This window comes from Hylobates moloch, unplaced genomic scaffold, assembly GCF_009828535.3.
Source record: "Hylobates moloch isolate HMO894 unplaced genomic scaffold, HMol_V3 SCAFFOLD_8, whole genome shotgun sequence".
NCBI classification, from domain to species: domain Eukaryota; kingdom Metazoa; phylum Chordata; class Mammalia; order Primates; family Hylobatidae; genus Hylobates; species Hylobates moloch.
In genome coordinates, this window is record NW_026652283.1 from 44327950 (window position 1) to 44349904 (window position 21955).

The following is a 21955-nucleotide window of genomic DNA, read 5'->3' on the forward strand; positions in this document are numbered from 1 at the left end:
AGGACACTCCCTACACAGTACCCACACAGAAGAGCTGATGGGAGGGTTAGCCTGTGAGGACGAGAGAGTGAAGATGAGGGCAAAGGGTTTGCCAGTTAATAATTCTGCACGTCCCTGGGCCCCAGCCAGCTGGCTGGTATCCTCTTCCGAAGCAGGCTGGGACCTTGGCTGAAGGAACCAGGGCTGGAAAGACATCGGGCTGGCAGAGGGGAAAGACTGCATGCAAACATTCTGTGTATCTTCTGGAATTTGAGAGTTGGCCTAGAACCCTGAAAGGTCAGGGCCAACGTCTGATCTATCAGTGGGTAACCAGTGCCTACATACTATGGGTATCATTCACTGTTCATTGAACTGAACAAAAGAAACTTATGAAGGGGGAAAGGGATGTGATAGAACCTGCAGGAAAAGCTCCAGAGAGAAAAAAGGAGAGGCTTTTTGTTAGGGGGCAAACCAGGGGATGCTATCAAGATGGAGCAAAGGGAGTTAGCAAGATCCAGAAGACACGTGAGAAGGACCAAGAGGGGAATGAGAAGCTTATTATTCTATTAGTACTTTTTCTGGCAAGGATGAAGCCAGCTGCATTCCCTACGTTCAAATGTTTCCATCCTGTAAGGTAAGTTCTATGATCACCTCATAACAGATAAAAAAAAACTGGAATCAGAGGTTGAATGCTTTGCTTAAGGTCACAGACTGGGTAAGGTGAAAGCAATATAGGTGTTTCAGGCTGAGGAAAAAGCACAGACAAAGGAATGGATATAGGAAAACACAGGACAGGTAGAGAATTGCAAGGGATTCCATTTGGCTCAAGTAACAGTCCCCAACCTTTTTGGCACCAGGGACCAGTTTTGTTTTGTGGAAGACAATTTTTCCAGGATGGAGGCTTGTGGTGATGTCGGGGGCAAGGGGCAAGGGGATGGTTTCAAGAGGAAACTGTTCCACCTCAGGTCATCAGGCATTCGTTAGATTCTCATAAGGAGTGCACAACCTAGATCCCTTGCATGCACAGTTCATGATAGGGTTCCCGCTCCTATGAGAATCTAATGCTGCTGCTGACCTGTCAGGAGGCGGAGCTCAGGCATTAATGCTTGCTCACATGCCCACCACTCACCTTCTGCTGTGCGGCCTGGTTCCTAACAGGTCACAGACCAGTACTGGTCCATGGTCCAGGGGTTGGGGACCCTTGGGCTAAAGGCTATGGCTAATGAAAGGCCTTCATATGATAGAAGGTTAATGAGTGGCCCCAGATCATGAAATGTTTTGAATTTTAAAAACTGAGGAGTTTACTTTACATTGGGGTGTCTCTGAAGATTTTTTTTTTTTTTTTGAGACTGAGTCTCGCTCTGTTGCCCAGGCTGGAGTGCAGTGGTGCGATCTCAGCTCACTGCAAGCTCTGCCTCCTGGGTTCACACCATTCTCCTGCCTCAGCCTCCCGAGTAGCTGGGACTATAGGCACTCGCCACCACGCCCGGCTAATTTTTTGTATTTTCAGTAGAGACGGGGTTTCGCTGTTAGCCAGGATGGTCTCGATCTCCTGACCTCGTGATCCGCCCGCCTCAACCTCCCAAAGTGTTGGGATTACAGGCGTGAGCCACCACGCCTGGCCTGTCTCTGAAGATTTTAAGTGGCAGGCTGATATGATCCCCACTATACCTTAAAAAGACAAACTCGGGGACGGGCATAGTGGTTCACACCTGTAATCCCAACAATTTGGGAGGCCAAGGTGGGTGGATCACTTGAGGTCAGGAGTTGGAGACCAGCCTGGACCAACATGGTGAAACCCAATCTCTACTAAAAATACAAAATTAGGTGGGTGTGGTGGCGTGTGCCTGTAATCCCAGCTACTTGAAAAGCTGAGGCAGGAGAATTGCTTGAACCTGGGAGGTGGAGGTTGCAGTGAACCGAGATCATACCACTGCACTCCAGCCTGGGCGACAGAGCAAGACTGTCTCAGAAGAAAGAAAGAAAAAAAGACAAACTTGGCAACAGTAAGGTATATTATCAAGAGGAAAGCAGAAGAAGGCAGGGATACCAGCTGGGAACCAGCTCAGAGGTCTGGGTGTGACATAACAAAGGCCTGACCTAGAAGAATGGCAGTGAGAAGGAAGAAAAGGGGATATAGCAGAAAGAGGACCCAGAACTGACAGCAGATGTCCAGATGGATAACTCAGGTGGGGCAGGATGGAGAAAATGAATGTAGTTTGGGACATCCTGAGTCTGAGGTGAGATGGCCCATTCAACAAGCAATCTAAAACACAATACTGTGCATTCAGGAGAAAGGACGGAGCTTGAGAAAAAAATGTGAGGATTCTCTATATAGAGGTGAGACCACACAAAGTGGACTGGAGTGTGGTAGCTCTAGTTTTGGCTGTATTCAGAAACTTTCCCATCCCCAGCTTTCATTTCCTTTGAGAAATTCCCTACCCCATTGGCTCATTAATGCTGGTATTCTCCCCTACTTCCTCCCAGTCCAAGCTCCTAATGGCACATAATCCAGGCAAAACCAGAGCTCTCCCATGAGATGAGTTCTAATAATGTAGAGTGGAGAAATGCAGAGACAGAGAGTCCAGACAACATTTGAGCCTCTAAGCCTACCTAGAGGCATCCACATAACCCAAATACAGCTGGTTCTCCTTTTTTTTTTGATTAAGCCAGTTTAATTGTAATTTTGATTAGGCTAGTTTAATTGTAATGTCTTGCAATCCAAACAGTCTACTAGACCATCACATAAAAATGAGATTGCTCAGGAGAAAGTAACAGAGACTAACAGTTACCACTTGAGTGTTGACTATTTGCCTGAAGAGCCTTTTTAAGAAGCTTGGACTTTATCTGGTAGAAAATTAAGAGCTACTTAAAGATTTAAATTTAACTTTAAATATGTTTTGTTGAAGGTGCTCTTTGAAGTTGGTACTATAATCCCATTCTATAGAGCTGGAAACTGAGGTTCTTGGGAGTGAAGTAACTTTCTAAGGCCACACAATGGATAAGTGTCCAAACCAGGATATGAACTTGAAAATAAACTGCAATAGAACTATGGGTGCTAGAATGGAAGTGTGTACAGGGCACAGGAGAGGTACAGTTTAAGAATGGTCAAGTGGGGCCGGGCGCGGTGGCTCACGCTTGTAATCCCAGCACTTTGGGAGGCCGAGGTGGGCGGATCACGAATCAGGAGATCGAGACCATCCTGGCTAACAAGGTGAAACCCCGTCTCTACTAAAAATACAAAAAAAAAATTAGCCGGGCGTGGTGGCGGGCGCCTGTAGTCCCAGCTACTCGGAGAGGCTGAGGCAGGAGAATGGCGTGAACCCGGGAGGCGGAGCTTGTAGTGAGCCGAGATTGCGCCACTGCACTCCAGCCTGGGCGACAAAAAAAAAAAAAAAAAAAGGTCATGTACAGGCAGGCATATAAAACTTTATAGGAAGGCGACATGTGAATGGAAGGAGAATTTTTTCAGGTGTGTGTAAGCCACGGAGGTATGAGGCAACACCTGACTCCCAGCTATTTCCTTATGGCACAGCTGAGAGCACTTTATGGCAAAGTGGCAAGAGTCGTGGAGTATGCCATGACAAAACAGTCTGAAGGACTGGTGGTCAATGTGGCGGGAAGAGAGGCAAGCATGGCACCAAAGAGCTCCGGTTTTGATCTCCAGTGAATTATACACAGCCACCCACGAAGAACTGAGCCCGACCTAGCAAGCACAGACAAGCGAGGCAAGAATTCATCACAACTGCACAGAGAAAGCTATGAGTGGTGAAGGGCCTCCTTTAGGGACAGACTGTAGAAAAACTATGGAACTGAGTGGTTAGCTAGTTTAGACAGGGAAGAGATACAGTTCATAAGGCATGAAAAAGAGTATTTCAGGTGAGAGGTCTTATCATTTGGCCTCAAGTCAAAAGGACACAATTTCTTAAAGAATGTAGGCAACAACAATGTAGGTGGGAGAAATACAATTCACAAAACTAGATTTGAAATTGACTTATCATATCAGGTAATCCAATATAAAAATGCTCCAGTACGTACTCTGCACGTTACTAGGGAGATACCATGGGGGATGAAATATGCACAAAAAGCGTCTCCTGAGGCTAAGCTCCTGAGACATGAGCACAGGGGAGCTGCAGAGGGAAGGAGAGGTTACGACCTCTTAGAGGAATTGCTGAATCGTTTATTCAAGCAACAATCACTGAGAGCAGAGATTCCCAGATGTTACCCTATGGATAGATAATATGTATTGTGCTTCTACTGTTGTCAGCATTATCCTAAGCACTTTATATGTATTAACCCATTTAAACCTCACAGCAACCCTATGAAATAGCCATTATTATCGACCCCAGGAATAAGGAGGCAAAGGCATAGAGAAGTGAACTAACTTGCCCAAGGCCACACAGCTGGTAAGTAGCACAGCTAGGATTTGAACTGGGGCAGTCTGACACGAAAACCTGCTTTTTAAATCAAAATGTTATTTTGCACTACTTCTCCAAAGACAAAGAAATCATAATAGTAATAATAATAGTAGCACTACCATTTATAGGGCTTATGATGGGCTAGATGCTATAGTATGCCAGGCACACACATTATCTTGCCTAAGATCACTCAGTTCTCAGGTGGAAGAGCTGGATTCAAAGTTCAGGATGCTTGAACCTGGGAGACAATAAAGTGCACCAGGAGCTAGAATAAGTTTGTACAAGGTACAAATGTGGAGCATAAAAGAGGAGGTAATTAATCTTACCTGGTGGGAGTGGTATTGAGTTATGGGTTACTGGAAAACTTCACAACTTCACACAGGGGTGACTTTTTTTTTTTTTTTTGAGACAAGGTCTGGCTCTGTTGCCCAGGCTGGAGTGCAGCAGCACAATCACAGCTCACTGCAGCCTTGACCTCCCAGGCCCAAGCGATCCTCTCACCTCAGCCTCCCAAATGGCTGGGACCACAGGTGTGTGCCACCACACCTGGCTGGTTTTTTAGTAGAGACAGGGTCTTCCTGTGCTGTCCAGGCTGGTCTCGAACTCCTGGGCTCACACAGTCCTCATGCCTCAGCCTTCCAAAGTACTGGGATGACAGGCGTGAGCCACTGCACCGGCGAGAGTGAGGCGACTTGTGAGCTGATTTTTGAAAGATGATTGGGTATTCATCAGACAGAATGATAGGGCAAACTGTTCCATGCAGAGGGAACAGTGGGAATAAAGGAATGGAGGTTTGAAAAAGCTGTCACATTCAGGAAACTGCAAGCAATGTGGATGGCTTGGGAATTGAGTGGGTGGCATGACAATAAGAAGGAGGAAGGGGGCTGCATCACACAGAATCTTACTTGCCTTTCCAGAAAATCTGAGCTATTTTTTAAGCTTTTCCAATGAAGTAAATGTGATGGCCAAACAGAGCAAATAAATATCCTTAGGGAATCTGGTGGCTTAGTCTGAAGCTGTTTAGACTAGTAGGAATTCTTTGAAGACTATTTTCTCTTAATAATGCATGCATGCTGGCTGGGTGTGGTGGCTCATGCCTATAATCCCAGTACTTTGGGAGGCTGAGGCAGGAGGATCACTTGAGCTCAGGAGTTTGAGACCAGCTTGGGCAATGTGTCAAAACCAATCTCTACCAAAAATTAAAAAATTAGCCTGGTATGGTGGTGCACGCCTGTAGTCACAGCTACTTGGGGGCTGAGGTGGGAGGATCACTTGAGCCGGGAGATGGAGGTTGCAGTGAGCCAAGATCGCACCACTGCACTCTAACCTGTATGACACAGTGAGACCGTGTCTCAAAATAAAATAATAATGCATGCTAAATGTGTGTTCTCTGTTTTATATTACTCTTAAAATGAACATTGCAGGATGATTTTACCTTGTAATTTTCAGTATGCCTGGCACACCCACCCCTACCAACTCGCCCACCAGGTATGTTGTCCATATACCCCCATATCTACCAAAAATACAAAAATTAGCCAGGTATGGTACTGCGTGTCTGTAGTCCCAGCTACTTGGGAGGCTGAAGTGGGAGGATCGTTTGAGCCTGAGAGGTGGAGGTTGCAGTGAGCCAAGATCGCGCCACTGCACTCTAGCCTGGGTGACAGTGAGACAGACCGTGTCTCAAAATAATAAAATAATAATACGTGTTAAATGTGTATTCTGTTTTAAATTACCCTTAAAATGAACATTCCAGGAAGATTTTATCTTGTGATTTTCAGTATGTCTGGCACACCCACCCTACATTGGGAGTAAACTATCAAAAGGCTTTTAATCAAAGGAATAATGTGATCAGATCTGCAGTTCAGAAAGACCTATCTGGTAGCCTTTTGGAAGACAAGTTAAAGTGGGCAGGACTGGAGATAAAGGATTTTAATCAGGGGAGTAATGTGATCAGATCTGCAGTTTAGAAAGACCTATCTATAGCCTTTTGGAAGACGAGTTAGAGTGGGCATGGCTAGAGATATGGAGTCTGAACAATACTTTTAGTAAGAGAGGCCCAGAGCCTAAACTGTAGGACAGGGTGGATGGACACTGGGGAGACAGAATTGGTAGGATTTAGTATCTGATTAGGTATGAGGGGGTTGGGGACCCAGAGGGAGAATAGTTTAGAATGGTTTCCATATTCCTGGCTTAGAAGAGAAACAGGTGTGTAGGCTAGAATAACTGGATTTGGACATTCAACCAGGTGTGGATCATATAGGTAGAGATATCCACCAGGAATCTGCAGCTCAGCAAAGAGGTCTGAGCTGAAAATAAAACTCACTTATATTATGCACATAAAAGTGGTGGTCACAGAAAGCAGGTAGAATAAGAAGAAAAGGGGGTTAAGGACAAGTCCTAGAGAATAACATTTAAGAAGCAGGCAGAAGTATAAAAGTCCAAAAGCTGCACAGAAGGAATGGCCAGAGAGGGGGATGAACAAGGACAGCGTGTGCCATAGAAGCCATGGGGGAGAAAGAGACTGAAGGAAATGGTCAGCATTAAATGCTGCAGATACATTACTATGAGGATTGCAAAAACTCTGGATTTAGCCATTAGGTCAACAGTCATCTCTGAGTTTCTGAGGAATGGTGGAAGTAAAAGCCCAAACACAGGAGTTGAAAAGTGAATGGGAGGTAAAAGAAACAATGATTCTAAGCACTTTGTTTCAAGAGCATGGCTGCGAGTGAGTCAGTGGGAGGGGATGTAGGGTCAAGAAGGATCTTTTAACATGGAAGAGACACTAAAATGCCACTATCTAAGGCCATGAAATGTAGCCCAGAGAAATTGGCAAAAAGAATGAAGGATAGACTTGGTGTGGTGGCTCACACCTGTAATCCCAGCACTTTGGGAGGCTGAGGTGGGAGGATGGCTTGAGCTCAGGAGTTTGAGACCAACCAGGGCAACATAGAGACCTTGTCTCCATTAAAAATAATAATAATTTAAAAATTAGCTGGGCAGGGTGGCACATGCCTGTGGTCCCAGCTACTTGGGAGGCTGAGAGGTGGGAGGATCACTTGAGCCTAGAGGATCACTTGAGTTGCAGGATCACAGTGAGAGGTGATTGTGCCACTGCACTCAAGCCTGGATGACAGTGAGACCCTGTCTCAAAAAAAAAAAAATGAACAAAGGATATCTATGTGGGGAATGTGGGCAAGAAAAGATGAAGAATCAAAATGACCACAAACTAGGGAAATTAGGGTGAGAATTAGGGAAAGCAGTGGAATGGCAGAGAAAACACAGGAAGACGAGCATCCCAAGGCACTTTATATTTGATTCAGTAGGAAAGGTTATCTTCATGTGGAAAAAATATAATTTATTGCCTATACTGGAGGAGTCTCTTTGGTACATGTATCTTGCCCAAGGAGAGAGAGATGTCTGAGAGGGGGAGGGTGACTTCTAACACAAAAGGTATGTCAGAACTTGTAACTTGTGATAACTTTGTGGTAACTTACCATCTCTTTGATGAATCTTCACTTAAGAGAAAAATGTTTTAGAAAACAGTTTCAAGGTTGTGGTCTAGAAGGATGTTGGTATGTTAAGGTGTAGGTGACAGCGAGGGAACTTCAGGAACAGTTTATAGGAGTTTGAGGGACTTAGGGGCTGATCTAGGAAAATTTTGGCCTATTTATGTAACAGTCATGCACCAAGGAAAACAAAACAAAACAAAATGCCTGGGGATAAATGGGTTTGAAAATCATTGCCACAGACTTTAGACCTAAAAAGGATCACTGGGATCACCAAGTGAGAAAATTGAGGCTTAGGGAAGTGAGGTGCCTTGTCCACGATGTACTTAGGGAAGCTGCCATGTCCAAATGGCATGTGACTCACTGAGAGACCACAACAGGAACCCAAGAGCTGCCTCAGTGACACATGGAGCTCAAAAAAAAGAGACAGAAGTTAAAGGGAAGAAGAAAGGAACTTTGTCTTGTGGGACAAAACACATGCTGAAGTGATAGGGCACCATGGTCCGTCAGATGGGTTGGAGTTTGCCTTCTGTTCCAATCATAAAGCCCCATCTGCACAGTGGCAAGCCCTTTCCAAGGGTTAGTCCCCATGTGTTCGAGGTTTCCAGGCAAGAGCCACATCGAGCCTCAATAAGCAGGCACTGTGAACCCTCAAGACTGAACAGAAAAGGACCACAGCCCATTCCTACTCCTGGCCCAATGCTAAACTTCAGTAGGCTATTCCCCTAATTCTGGAGCAGATAGGAAATGCAGATGGAAGAGAATGTACACTCCTTCGTAGTTCATCTGGACAGTAATCAGGAGCTGACCCAGGGTGGGCGTTTGGAAGGACTCAGCCTCCGTCCTGCCTGGTGCTGGGATCAGCTTACACAGCTCCTGTGTCCACAGGGCACAGAGAATACATTGTCCATAAGGAGGATTATTCTGTACAAGAAGCTCAGACAAAGGGAGAGGTTGTTTCCAGCTGCCTGGGGGAGGTGAGAGGGGGTGGGAAAAGGGACCAGCCTTGCACTGGGGCATTCCTGCAGAGTTGAGCTTCTTCTCTGTGGCAGCACAACAGGAGGTGGGCAATTACACCCCCTCCAGCTCAATCCTAATGCCGGGACCCATTATGGAGTTGTAAGGAGCACTTGGCTACAACCTATCTATCTTGGCTGTTTCCCAAAAAACGACAGGGTTGAATGAGGTACACCAGCTAAGTAGGGAGGAATAAACACTAGAAGGGGAACAGAATGGGGTGACTGGCACAATGAGCAAAAGAGAGGTTCAGCAATGACTGAATCCCAGGCTCAGGGCAGGGCTGGAGAGGGAGAGGTCCTAGGAAATGGGCCTTATGCTGACATTGATTGGATAAGCTTCCGCCTTCAGCAGGATGAACTCTGTCCTGTAGTAAGCTCTTGACATTTCACAGCTGCTGCTTCTTTCTCCATCCTAGACACAAACCTAGGAGACAATGGCCTAATCTCTTTCTCCAGGGGACCCAAGAATAGGAGAAAGCATGATCTCCAAGCAAAACAGGGCAGCAAAAACAGAGGAATGTTACCAGAGTAGGCCAATAGTCACCTTTTGCAAATCCTAAATCTGAGCCAGTAAATAGGTCATGTCCCCTTCTTCAAAGGAAAACTGTATATGTATTCCCTCCTGAGGGAATGAGTATGTTAGGGGTGGGAGATACATACTCTCTATTGAGGCATTTACTAGGCTGTATGGACCCCAAAGTGGGAGACACTACTGAGATTTGTGTACTCCAGATGATTTGAGGATGGGGGATAAAAACAACAGCATGTGCTCCTACAGTGATGAATGTAGAGGAGTCCCTCTAGAGGAAGGAGTGTTTGCTTAGGGCAACAAGATGTAGGTGACATCCTGCATATGTTCCTGTTGGGGCAAGAGGATATTTCCATTATTGGATGACAAGGAATCCATTTTAATAGTATGGTGGGGATGAAGTCAGTATTTGCCTGGGACACAAAAAAACTTGGGGTTGGTGCCATTCAATAGGAGGGAATCTTTTGGTGGAGTAAAGGACAACAGTCACCAAAAGATGCTCCAGGGGTTTCAGAGAAGCACAGCTCAAACTCTACCCAATATGCCAGTTAACTGACATTTCCAGTGGGAAGGGAAGAGGTGAGAAGATAAAGAACACCTGAGTGGGCTGATGAGCCAGAACAGTTTAAGTGGGGGAAAGGTCTGGCACTGCCTTAGAGCTGGTGACCAGACTCCCCTACTGCTATGTATTGTGGTCAGTGAGCTTTGTGGATACCATTCCTCATCTTGATGGAATGGTAACAGATGTGACATCTGGGACCACTTTTCCAGTCCTTTGCTGCCACAGCCTGGCAGAACTTTGTTTGGCACTGAACAAATGCCAAAGTACCAGTGTGTGACAGAAGAGAACAGAAAAAAGGCAGCTGGAAGGTATGAGCAGGAGGGAAGTTGCAGGATTTTTAGATCAAAGCTAATTAAGGATACAGAAATTTTTTTATGGAGAACAAATTAGAACTGCCTTGCAGCACTCTTGAAACTGCCCCTCTGATCCCTATGTAATGCTCTCATAAATTACTGTCAGACAACCCTGAGCCAGTGAACATCAATTTAAATAACTTTATTCAGAGGAATCTTTTGGTCCACTTCTGCTGACTCAATCCCTGCGCATGCCAACAAAGGAGTACTAAGAAAGGCAGGTTAGGCTGAATGTCTAAATTCACTTTGTTCAACTTTATAAAAGCAGGCAAAGCTACTGGGGGTTGCCCCCTCCCACCATCAATCTGGTCCACCATTTGGGCCACAGGATTAGGGAAATGAAGGAAAGCCATCCTGGCCAAAGTCGAGAAACTGGGCACCCTTATGAGGTCAACTAAACCCTGATGGCAGTGTGAAGTGCAATTCCCTTCTCCCTCCAAAATAAGAAACATGAGTCCAGGGGAAGGGGCTTTTTCATGTGCTAAGGAAAAACCCTTTTCCACATAGTCCTGCCTGGCAGAGCCACTTCCTGAGAAAGCCTCGTGTGTATAGGGTGAGGTAAAGGATAGGGGACTTTATGACTATTTGCCAGGTAAAAGCCGAGTTGGCTCCTTAGAGGATAGAAAGGAGAGCAGGCCCAATCTTCACCAGAGCTGTAGGTGGGCATTTTTTTTTTTTCTTCCTGGCCCAGAAGCTTCTTCACCTTGCACCTTAGAGGGATAGCCAGAATGAAACCTGGGCAGGAGGGCCTGAAAAGACAGTGTGCCTCTAAGAACACAGAGGTTGCTACAGTTTCTGGCAGCACAAAATAAGCATAGCCTTGTTTGATCTTGTGTCCATCAGCTCACCATTGACGTGAGGCAGTATCACATCAGGGTAAGTTCTGGATCAAGGACTGTGGAGGGTGGTGGGGAGAAGGATCTGTAGAAACTATCATTTATTGAATACCCATTATTTCATATACTGTGCTAAGTGCTTTACATTCATTTCCTCATTTGAATCCTCACAACAACCCTATGAGGTAGGTATTATCACCATTTACAAATGAGAAACAGGCTCAGAAAAATTAGGTCACTTGTCCAAGGTCACACAGCTAGTCAGTGGTGGAAGTGGGATTTGTCTGCTGCTGAAAGCCCATGTTCTTTTTATTGTACCCATCTAGGTGAGCCTTGAGCAAAAGGTAATTTCACTTCCCAACTCTGCAAAGAGCACCAGGGAGTCGAGGTTGCCAGCCACACTCACCGCTGGTAGGGATGCATGGAAGCCGACTTGATGTTGGTTTTTATTCCACTTGGCATTTTCCCTGAAAGGAACATGAAAAAAGTCATCTCAAGCAAGGTAAGACTTTCGTGACAAATCAGAAATGTGGTATCTCAGCCTCCCTCTGTCACTTCCTCTATCATCTCAGAACCTCTGTGGCATCTGACCCTGTTTGACAGAGGTCAGAAGTATGATTCTTCACCCAGCTGTCTCCCTGAAGGTGTCCAGGAGGAAAGAAGTGACATGGGAGAACAGTCTGTTCATCCAGTCCTAGAAAAGATAGCTAAACCTGTGTGACTCCCATTTAATGTCACAGGTAAAAGAGTACTATGTTCTCTCATTGTTTTTCTTCTTTTTTTATATCATAAGAAGTGCAGAATCTCTCTTTAATTGTCCCTTTTCCTAGACAGCTTGGAGGAAATAACTCTTCTAGCTGCCTGCATCTAGACCGTTCTAAAAATGAGTAGGAGAGAAGGCAGGAAGCCAAGAGCAAGAGAGGCAGGATACAGAGAAAAGAACACATGTAGGACTGGAAAACTGGCCTGCATGTCAATTCTTGATGCACCTACCAAATGGTCTTAAGATCTGACTGCTGATTTCTCTACCTAACAAGAGACACTGACAACATATCTAATACCAGAATAAATGGGATAGAAGGATAGTTGACACAGAGATGTGAGATGCGGATGAGAAATTAGAACAGTTTCTGTTACTCAAAGTTCTTCCTCACTCTCTGGTGCCTGTTGCAGAGTCTCAGATGAGATTTTTTTACTTCTGAAAATTATTTCCTGGGTCACAGTGCAAAGGAGAAATAGAGAAAACCTCTAGGTCTAGAGATGCTGGAAGCCCAGATAATCTAGCTTATTCCCTCCCACTCCCCTGCTCAAAGTCAGCTTCATTTCAACCCCTGCCACCTTACCTGGTTGACCTGCCTGAGCCATTTGTACCCCACTGAGCATTGGCTGCTGCTGGCTTGGAGCTCCTGCCATCTGCACCTGCTGTAATCCTGAGGTTCCTGCAAGGATCGTCCCAGCTCCTGCCTGGCCTGGCTGGCCAGGACCACTGCTGCCTGAAGGTCTCCAATTAGATAGTCCTTTCCCAAAGGCAACAGCTGCCACCAAGGCATTAGTGTCTGTAGGGTTAAAGGTCTGCTTGTTCGGCCGGAGACCTGAAGAAAAAGTAAGTGGGGATCCTGAAGTATGCTTCTGATGCATGACTGAACGTGGCAGCTGGAAGACCAGTATGAGTGCCAGGGTTTGGAGTTCTGAATTCAGCAACATCTAGACTCCCTCACAGCCCAGAAAAAGAGCCAGAGGACCCCCAAGCCTATCTCAGAATTCTCTCTTCTTACTTTGCCCATTTCCTCCACCTGCTTCAGTGCTGGCCTTAAATACAAAAGGCTAACAGAATGGATGCAAACCCTAAAGCAGTTCACTCTTGTGTCCTAACTTCACTACTCCCAAAACAACCATTCCCATTCCAGTGATCTTATACACCTCTCCTTCTCTGTTTAACCACCAGTCCCGTCATACCTCCACTCTCTGATTCTCGCTCCTCTTTGCTGATTTTCTCCAGAAGGTTTGAACACATTTTATTCAAGCTCTGGATCTGCTTCTGTAACACACAAATTTGTGCAGAGATTAGAGTAACTAGGAAATGATATGGAGAAATTTATTCCTTGGGTTCTGCCAGAAGCAACTTAGATGCAACCAACTATGCATCCCTACTAGACCGGAATGGTAATGCCTAGCTTCTCATGATGGGATGGGGATGGGGCAGCAAGGCAGTGACTCAGTCAAACCTGGGCTGCATCCGCACCAATGCGGGCAGCATCTGTCGTCAGTTGCTTCTCCTGTTCTTCCACTTCAGGGTCAGGCTTGGTTCTCAGATGGTCAGGGACTACCTCATGGCTGAAAACGGGCACCCGTCCTTCAGTCTGCCGCTGTAACACACAGGTTTTATTGATCCTACTATGTACTCCAAGAAGATTCTATCTGGCCTGATATACAGTCCCATCCACAGGCAAACAGTGCATTTTCAAGGAAAATACAACCTGAGACATAATATCTAGTTTGCTAGGACACACTCTCCTTTACTCCATCCTTCATTTTTTGTGTCTTCTCACATCCCTATCTCTACCAGAGCTAGAGGCAAATTAAACTATCACTGTCTGCCACGCTTCAAAGGCTGGAATAGACAAAGTCACAAAAGGGCAAACTTTGCGACTTGAGACAGATGTTGGAGAAGAAAGGTATCAGCCTTGGTGACATACCCCTCAGCTTATTACAGCATTATTTGGGAGTAGCTCTCCTGCCTTCAGAAGAACAAAAAGCAAGGCCTCCAAAATTATTTCTAGGCTCTCAGCTAATAACTTAATTTCCCTAAATACTAAAGAAGCCTAAAAAACCCCTTAATTTCCCAAGTTGTATTCTTTTTCTCCTCTTACCATGAGATCTTCATCTCGGTCTGGAGACAACACCAGAGGAATGATGACCTGGTTACGGAACAGCGGTGTTTTTTCATGCTTCAAGACCTTGTTCAGAGTGTTCAACTGTCCAGAAAGCAAGGCAAAGCTGTCCAGGACAGATGGCCTGGTGGCGGTAAGAAGGTGTCAGAATGTTGTACCCCTTCCCTGGGTGGGTCTTGGTAAAATAGTCCTAGTTCCTTCAGGCTAGGAACACTCGGATTCACCTCCAAAAGTCGCATCGCCCTATGACTAGCCTAAGTGGGAACAGACTAACAGGGATGACAGGGATATGAAAGAGGGACACAGTTTCAGTTTATGAAACAGATGTAGGAAAAACCCAGTTCATTGTTTGAATGGGGTGAGGAACAGTGGCAAAATAGGAACCAGAGCTACACTGTTATAACTAAAACTTCAGAAACCGGGTAAAAGCCTCCTTTCCAGGCTGGAAATAGTATCCACACTTCAGAGTAGGTTGGCTCTAAAAGACTCAGCCACATCTGTGGCAAGAGATCCAGCACAAATAGAGCTGTAGTGGGAGGACCTCCTCACCAGAGAAGTCAAAGGGTAAGAATTGAAAGCTAGAAAGAACTTGGGTTAGGAAACTGAGCATTTCTCTACTTCCTTGCCATGGAAGCCACTTGCTAAATGTTAGGAAACTCAGCTCTTTCCAAATCAAAAGATGTGTGCAAACTGATAAATGGTTACATCATTAGAAATGTCCTATTCATCAGGAGGCTAGGCCCCCCCACGCATAAGCCCTTCCTAGCTTGCCCTGGCAACTCTTACCAGGTCAGCCGGCCATACTCGTTCTCCAACTTGCAAATGAAACTCCCCAGTGAGTTCTTCAGATCAGCCACTTGACTCAGCAGTGCATCTAATGATGCCTCAAGCTGCTTCTCCTCTCTCTGCACCAATAGGAACAGGTTGGTTACCCAGATAAACGAGTATGACACACAGAAAGGAGGGCTGAAAAGCCAAGGAGATGGTGTGCAACACCAGTCAGGTAACACAGGATCTCATTGGCATAGGATAGCCAGGTTGTTTTCTATCTTTGGTATTTGGGTTACAGACAGCATCAACCCTGAGACCTTTCAACCTGTTTGCCTGACCCCAAGTCCTTCCACCAACTGATTCCTTTTCCCCATCACCTCCTAATCTATGCCTCGTTTTTCTCTGTGTTAGGTACACCCTACATTCCCTCACTGAGACATTTTCGACAGACCTAATGCCAGGAGATCATTCTCTCATGTGCACCTCTGTAGCACATGCACTCCAGCTTCCTCCATCCTAGCATCTGTGAGCCTGGCTGTCTTGTCAGTCTCTGGGAAATCTGCCTACTCATGAAGACTTCTCTGAATACCAGCCCTGCTCTCCCCTTTCCCTCCCCGCACCAACGACTCCAGCTTTCCATCTGCTCTCATCATTTTGTTTCAACCTTCTCCTTGCTGAATTCATATGCACTCATCTATCTCTGTGTCAATATTTCCGTGCCTCTTTCACAAGCTCGGTCAACCCATTAACATTTATTGAGACTACTAGCTGCAAGAAACTAAGTGACAAATGAAAAACAAAAACCACACATGCTTCTAAGCACTGGACAAACAAATTAAAATGCTGGGGGTCTGCAAAGCATTTCCTTCCCATCGGTGGTCTCCTGTTTTACTCCATTTCTTCACCCTTAACAACTATAGGGCACAGACTGGGAAGAGTGATGCAAAACTGTCTTGCAAACCTGCCTGACAGGAACTTGATCCTGGGTTCCACCATGGCCTCTGATTATAAGCTGCTTAGCTTTAGGCCACCCCGGCCCACAATTCCCTCACTGCTTGGGCTTCTTTCCAATTAGATCCCCTGCTATATCGGCATCCAACAGCCTCCATCCAGCAGCTTAGGACAGGGCCTGAGCCACCCCACCACCTTCTTGAGCCGTCTTCCTTAGACTGCATCTCAGCCTCCCCGTATTACAACCTAACCTTTCCCACGCCAAGCAAATCGGTGCTGCCTCCTCCCTCCGGATTTAGCCCGACTGTCTCTGGTCAGGCAAGCTCCACCCCCACCTCTGATCTCCGCCGCTCCCTCTCCAATTAGCCTCGCCCCCCACCCCACGTTCCCTTATCAGCCGTGGGTTCTGCCCTCTCTTCTCAGTCCCAACTCTTCATTCTCCTTAGCCAGCCCACTCTCGGTCCCCGTACCCGAAGCTTGCCAGCCGCTAGTACGCCCAACGCAGTTCTCACCTGCATTGCGGCGGCCCAGGCGGCTGCAACGATTTCCACTTCCGGTTTTCCAGTCAGCAAACACCTAAGAGAAGGCTTCGTCCACCAATCAGAAAACTGGAACTCGGACCTCCCACCGACTTCCGGTTCCTTTTGGGTGCCGAGATAGCCAGGTCAGGGGTCAAGAGTGGAACACCCTCACTGGCCCGGGCCGGCGCGGGAGGGCTGTGTGATGGCCTCGGAGCGCCCCGAGCCGGAGGTGAGGGGCGGGCGGGCGCAGCACTGGGCCCGGAGATCCGAGGGGGAGGGTCCGGCGGGCAGGCGTGGCGTTGGCCTCCTCTAGGTCTGGGGGTGGCCGGGCTGCGTAGCCTCGGTAGGGACCAGCCCAGCCCGGAAGGCCCGACTGTGGCACCGCTGCGGACTATGGGACGCGGTCCGCAGTTTCCTCGGGGAGCTAAAGAAGTAACTCTTCGCTTTGTTTTGTTTACTGACATGTCATCCGCGTCGTCGACTCTTTGACTTAATAGTGGTATTAACAAAACTTGCATTTTGACTTTCTGTTGCAGTTCCAGTGGGCAACGCGGCAGTAGATTTCCTTTGCCGGTTTTTGCATTTCTTTAGGCATTGGAATGCCGTAAACAGCATGGACTCATTTAGTTCTAGGGCTCATGCTTTTAGAAAAACAGCTTTAATTTCATGAAAAAAAATTTGAGTCGGACTGAGACCTCGTTCCAATGTTGGCGCTGTCATGTAGCTAATCTGTGCAACCTCAGGCGAGTCTTCCCAGATCCTGTTTCCTTCTTTATGAAGTATCTGTCTTATAGTGTTTTGTGAGGATCACATGTAATAAACCAGAAAGGTCATGTGATATATTCGTTAAATGCTAAGGAACATGCAAGGAACCTTATATATGTTGTGTCATTAAGACTTGTGCAAGGAAGATGGCATTCTCACAGAGGAGAATACTGAAAAATGAGAAAGATTTAGTACCTTACTCAAATGCCACTCATCCAGGAAGTAGCAGTTTGGAGTTAGAAGATCTGAGCTTAAAATCTCAGATTTGGATAAAACACCACCACCAGGAAAGGTGCCAATATATTAGTAGGTGGGAAGGGTGAGAGATGTGTATAATGATACAAATAGTATTCATTACTGCATACATACTGCATGCTCGGCACCATTCTAAGCTCTTTACCAGTATCAGTTAATCCTCAGCCCTATGAAGTGGACACTGTTATCATCTCCTTTTTTTAGTTTAGGAACTGAGGCACAGAGATATTAAGAGTAACAAAGTAAGCCGGGCGCAGTGGCTTACGCCTGTAATCCCAACACTTTGGGAGGCCGAGGTGGGCGGATCACCTGAGGTGAGGAGTTCGAGACCAGCCTGACCAACATGGAGAAAGCCTGTCTGTACTAAAAATACAAAATTAGCCGGGCATGGTGGCCCAGGCCTGTAATCACAGCTACTCGGGAGGCTGAGGCAGGAGAATCGCTTGAACCCGGGAGGTGGAGGTTGCGCGATGAGCTGAGATCATGCCATTGCACTCCAGCCTGGGCAACAAGAGTGAAACTCCATCTCAAAAAAAAAATAAATAAATAACAAAGTTACACAGCTATTAAGTATTAGAGTCAGGACTCCAAAACAGATGGCCAGGCTCCAGTCCTTATGTTCTTAACCATATTGTTCGTAGTATAAATAATAAAGTAGCCACAGAATGGTAAATCTCCAGTTCACTGGGATTTGGTGTGGTAAGACCCAACATTGAATATGGTGGTAGGAAACCATGCCTTATTTAAAATAGTCATGTTCACAGAGGTGGTAGAATAGCCCATGCATCAGAAATATCAATCAAGATCAATCAGAAATATTAATACAAGAAAAACTATGAAACAGTTTAGAGGATGTTTCATTATAGATTAAAGTGAAAGGAGGTGGAGGGATGTTGTGGGGAAATACAGCATACCTTTTAGGCAGATAGTCTAGAACAACACCGTCCTGTAGAAATCTAAAGCCAGCCACATGTGTAATATTAAATTTTCTGATAGCCACATAAAAAAATGAAACAAATGAAATGAATTTTAATTATATATTTAACCCAAAATTTTCAAAATGTAATAAAATACAAAACATCGTGAGATGTTTAACATTTTTTTTGGTACCAAGTCTTTAAAATCTAGTGTTGTATTTTACACTGATAGCACATCCCGTTTTGGTCTAGCAACATTGTAAGTGCTCAGTAGCCCCATATAGTAGTCTTTACCATATAGAGCAGTACAGAGCTAAAGTAATTTCAAGTCAAGACACACAATCCTGGGAGTCTCAGCCAAAAGTTAAGCTTTTTTTTTTCTTTTTGAGACGAAGTCTCACTCCATTGCCCAGGCTGGAGTGCAGTGGTACGATCTTGGCTCACTGCAACCTCCGCCTCCCAGGTTCACACCATTCTCCTGCCTCAGCCTCCCGAGTAGCTGGGACTACAGGCGCCCACTACCATGCCCTGCTAACTTTTTGTATTTTTAGTAGAGACAGGGTTTCACCGTGTTAGCCAGGATAGTCTCGATCTCCTGACCTCATGATCCACCCGCCTCAGCTTCCCAAAGTGCTGGGATTACAGGCGTAAGCCACTGCGCCTGGCCTAAGTTAAGCATTTTTTAACTTCCTGATTTGCATTTCTGAAAATTTTATCAGAAGGTAAAGAGATTGAAGAGTTCTGCCCCTGGGTGTAATAAAGTTATTGACTTTTAGAGGCTGTTAGGATCCCAAGAGAGAAAGATTGGGTATAGTCAGATTTAGGAAATCGTTCATTCATCACACTCTTGAAATATTTTATGAGTGCTGGTAGGAGTCAGAATTATGCTGAGTATCGGGGATACAGAGCAGTGTAAGACAGACATGCTCCCTATCTTTATGGAGTAAACAAGGATTGAATTAGGATAATAAGTGCTGTAAAGGAGAGAATTAGGGTGTTTAACAGTGGTTCTCAACCTACCTTGTTAAGAAATGGGGAGGCAAGGGGTCGTGAATAGGAAGACTCAGAAGAATGACATTTAAGCTGAAGCCTGAAGAATAGGTAGAAGTTTTCTAAAAGAAGAGACAGAGAGCATTGCAGGCAAAGGGAATAGTGAAGATCTTCAGGTGAGAAGGAGCCCAGTGGAGCCTTCAGAGAACTAAGAGGAAGCAACTCCTAGTGTGGATGCAGTATGACAATGAGAATAGCTAGTACTTATTGAATGCTTACTGAGTATCATCTGATACTCAAAAATTATCTGAAAATAAGCACTTTTATTATCCGTGTTTCACAGATGAGGAAACTGAAGCATAGGGAGTGTAAGTCTGCCAAAGCCATATAGTTAATAATCAGCAGAACAAGCAATTTATCCTAGGTGTTCTGACACTGGAATACATGCTTTTAACGGAGTGGGGATTGGTGAGAGATAAGGCTGGGGAAGATGCAGCTTGAGGCCATGCTAGAGGCTCAGGACTTTGATGTATAGTGGTAAGAAGATTTTAGCCAGTTTAAGAGGGGGAAATAATCCACATTATTTTGTGGGAATGTGTTAACAAAAGACAGCACAAGGGTTAGAAAAGGCTGAACAAATCAGACCTTAATCACAAAGGGACAGGTACAAAAAGACAAAGCAACAAATTAATGAGATGGACCATGCCTCATTCATCCTGGTATACATGGTATGCAGCACAGTGCCTGGTAATGTTTTATTCATCTTGGTATAAATGGTATGTAGGCCTCAATAAATGTTCCAAAGAATGATAGCCTTCCTCTCCTGTTTAATTGCAACGACATCCCTATGAAGATATTCTTATCCACATGCTATCAATAAAGAAACTGAGGCCTGGAAAAATTAAGTAACTTGTCCAAGGTCACCTATATAGCAAATGGTAGAATCAGATTTGAATCCAGGTCCCTGACCCCGAAACTCTACTTTGTCTTCCTTGTCAGACTACTCCAAGAGTAATGAACTTCAGACTCAAGGAGGATTAATATGAGGACTTGAATCTCCATGTGGGTGGGATGCTCTGAGAACTAATTCAGGGATTCTCAAATGTTAATGTGGAAGAATCACTTGGAGACCTTGTTAGAATGTAGATTCTGGAGCCCATCAACTCTTTTTTTTTTTTTTTTTTTTTTTTGAGATGGAGTCTTGCCCTGTCACTCAGGCTGGAGTGCAGTGGCGTGATCTTGGCTCACTGCAACCTCTGCTTCTCAGGTTCAAGCAATTCTTGTGCCTCAGCCAACCGAGTAGCTGGGACTACGGGTGTGAGCCACAGCACCCAGTCTGGAGCCCATCAACTCTTAATTCAGTTGGTCTGGGGTGGTGCCTGGGACTCAATGCTGTATTTTCATAAGCACTTCAGGTGATTTTTCATGCAGCTGGTCCTTGGATCCCACTTTGAAAAATACCATTCTAGCTGCTTAAATTATTTAAGTCTTCTAGTTATGATAAATTACATCTTGAAAGTGAAGAGAACTTAGAAATGATGTTTTGAAAATGTTGGGCTGGGCGCGGTGGCTCATGCCTGTAATCCCAATACTTTGGGAGGCTGAGGCGGGTGGATCACCCGATGTCGGGAGTTTGAGACCAGCCTGACCAACATGGAGAAACCTTGTCTCTACCAAAAATACAAAATTAGCCAGGCGTGGTGGTGCATGCCTGTAATCCCAGCTACTTGGAAGGCTGAGGCAGGAGAATCGCTTAAACCCAGGAGGTGGAGGTTGCGGTGAGCTGAGATGATGCCATTGCACTGTAGCCTGGGCAACAAGAGCGAAACTCCCATCTCAAAAAAAAAGAAAAGAAAAGAAAATCTAGTTGTTGACTTTGAAGGATCATATGTAAAGGGGGATGTTGCAAGAAGGCTAGGCAAATGTTCAGCAAATGTTCCTGATTTCAGGAAGGTGGATTCTGTAAGCACTGATTGATGAGCTAGACCTCATTGTGCCTTTGGAGAGTCAGTCCATCATTCAAAATAACCTTCAAGAAAAGGTGGGAAAAAATGGAAGCTGTACAGTAGTAAAACTTAGTGGCCTACTAACTGGTAATCGGAAGAAAGCTTTCTAATAGTCTGTGCCCTCCGTCTCGTTTATCCCCATTCTCTGCTCACTTAACAAGCCTTGCTCAACCTTCAGCACCACTTTCTCTTAAGGTATTAGCTTGAATCAGGTTACTTTGTTACTTGCTTGCTTTTTTGGGAGGAGGAGGAGGTCAGGGAGTGGGGCAGGGTCTTGCTCTGTCACCTAGGCTGGAATGCAGTGGTACGATCATGGCTCACTGAAGCCTCAACCTCCCTGGGCTCAGGCGATCCTCCGACCTTAGTCTCCTGAGTAGCTGGGACTACAGCCACATGACACTACACCCAGCTAATTTTCATAATTTTTTGTAGAGACAGGGTTTTGCCATGTTGCCCAGGCGAGTCTCAAACTCCTGAGGCTCAAGTGATCCGCCCGCTTTGGTCTTCCAAAGTGCTGGGATTGCAGGCATGAGCCACTGCACGTGGCTGTTACTTGTTTTTGTAGAACCACATTCTTATCCTTCGGAGCACTTAGTGTGTAATTATACAATAGTTACAGTGATTATTTGATCAATGTTTTTGTCCTTCATTATAGAGTACGTTTTATGAGAGCAGGGAATGCATGT

At 45.5% G+C, this 21955-nt stretch overlaps 2 protein-coding genes across 7 annotated transcripts in view; one reads left to right on the forward strand and one right to left on the reverse strand.

The window, feature by feature from the left end:
- Nucleotides 1-10493: 10493 nt before the first annotated feature.
- MED8 (mediator complex subunit 8) lies at nt 10494-16397 on the reverse strand. 2 transcript variants are annotated; one of them, XM_032160564.2, is made up of 8 exons: nt 16328-16397; nt 14880-14998; nt 14073-14217; nt 13428-13568; nt 13159-13240; nt 12546-12794; nt 11609-11669; nt 10494-11115 (listed from the first exon to the last, which is right to left on the reverse strand). In XM_032160564.2, exons 1-8 carry the CDS (start codon nt 16331-16333, stop codon nt 10848-10850), a joined length of 1071 nt encoding a protein of 356 aa, XP_032016455.1. In that variant the 5' UTR covers nt 16334-16397; the 3' UTR covers nt 10494-10847. The 2 variants fall into 2 exon arrangements, with proteins under 2 accessions (XP_032016455.1, XP_032016456.1); XM_032160565.2 differs by having other exon boundaries at nt 10494-11669.
- Nucleotides 16398-16474: 77 nt separating this feature from the next.
- The window catches only part of SZT2 (SZT2 subunit of KICSTOR complex), a 60855-nt gene continuing 55374 nt past the window's right edge, over nt 16475-21955 (forward strand). For all 5 annotated transcript variants that reach the window (XM_032160476.2, XM_032160477.2, XM_032160479.2 and 2 more), the window contains exon 1: nt 16475-16565. In XM_032160476.2, the coding sequence (XP_032016367.1) occupies nt 16539-16565 (27 nt within the window). In that variant the 5' untranslated portion in view covers nt 16475-16538. The remainder of the gene's footprint in view (nt 16566-21955) is intronic.

What these genes read in the sequence shown, in the direction of transcription:
- MED8 (XM_032160564.2), bottom strand. An exon ending in GAGTATGGCCGGCTGACCTG is followed by an intron (nt 14,218 to 14,879) that starts GTAAGAGTTGCC and finishes TACCGCCACCAG; the next exon opens with GCCATCTGTCCTGGACAGCT. An exon ending in GGCTCAGGCAGGTCAACCAG is followed by an intron (nt 11,670 to 12,545) that starts GTAAGGTGGCAG and finishes TGTTCCTTTCAG; the next exon opens with GGAAAATGCCAAGTGGAATA.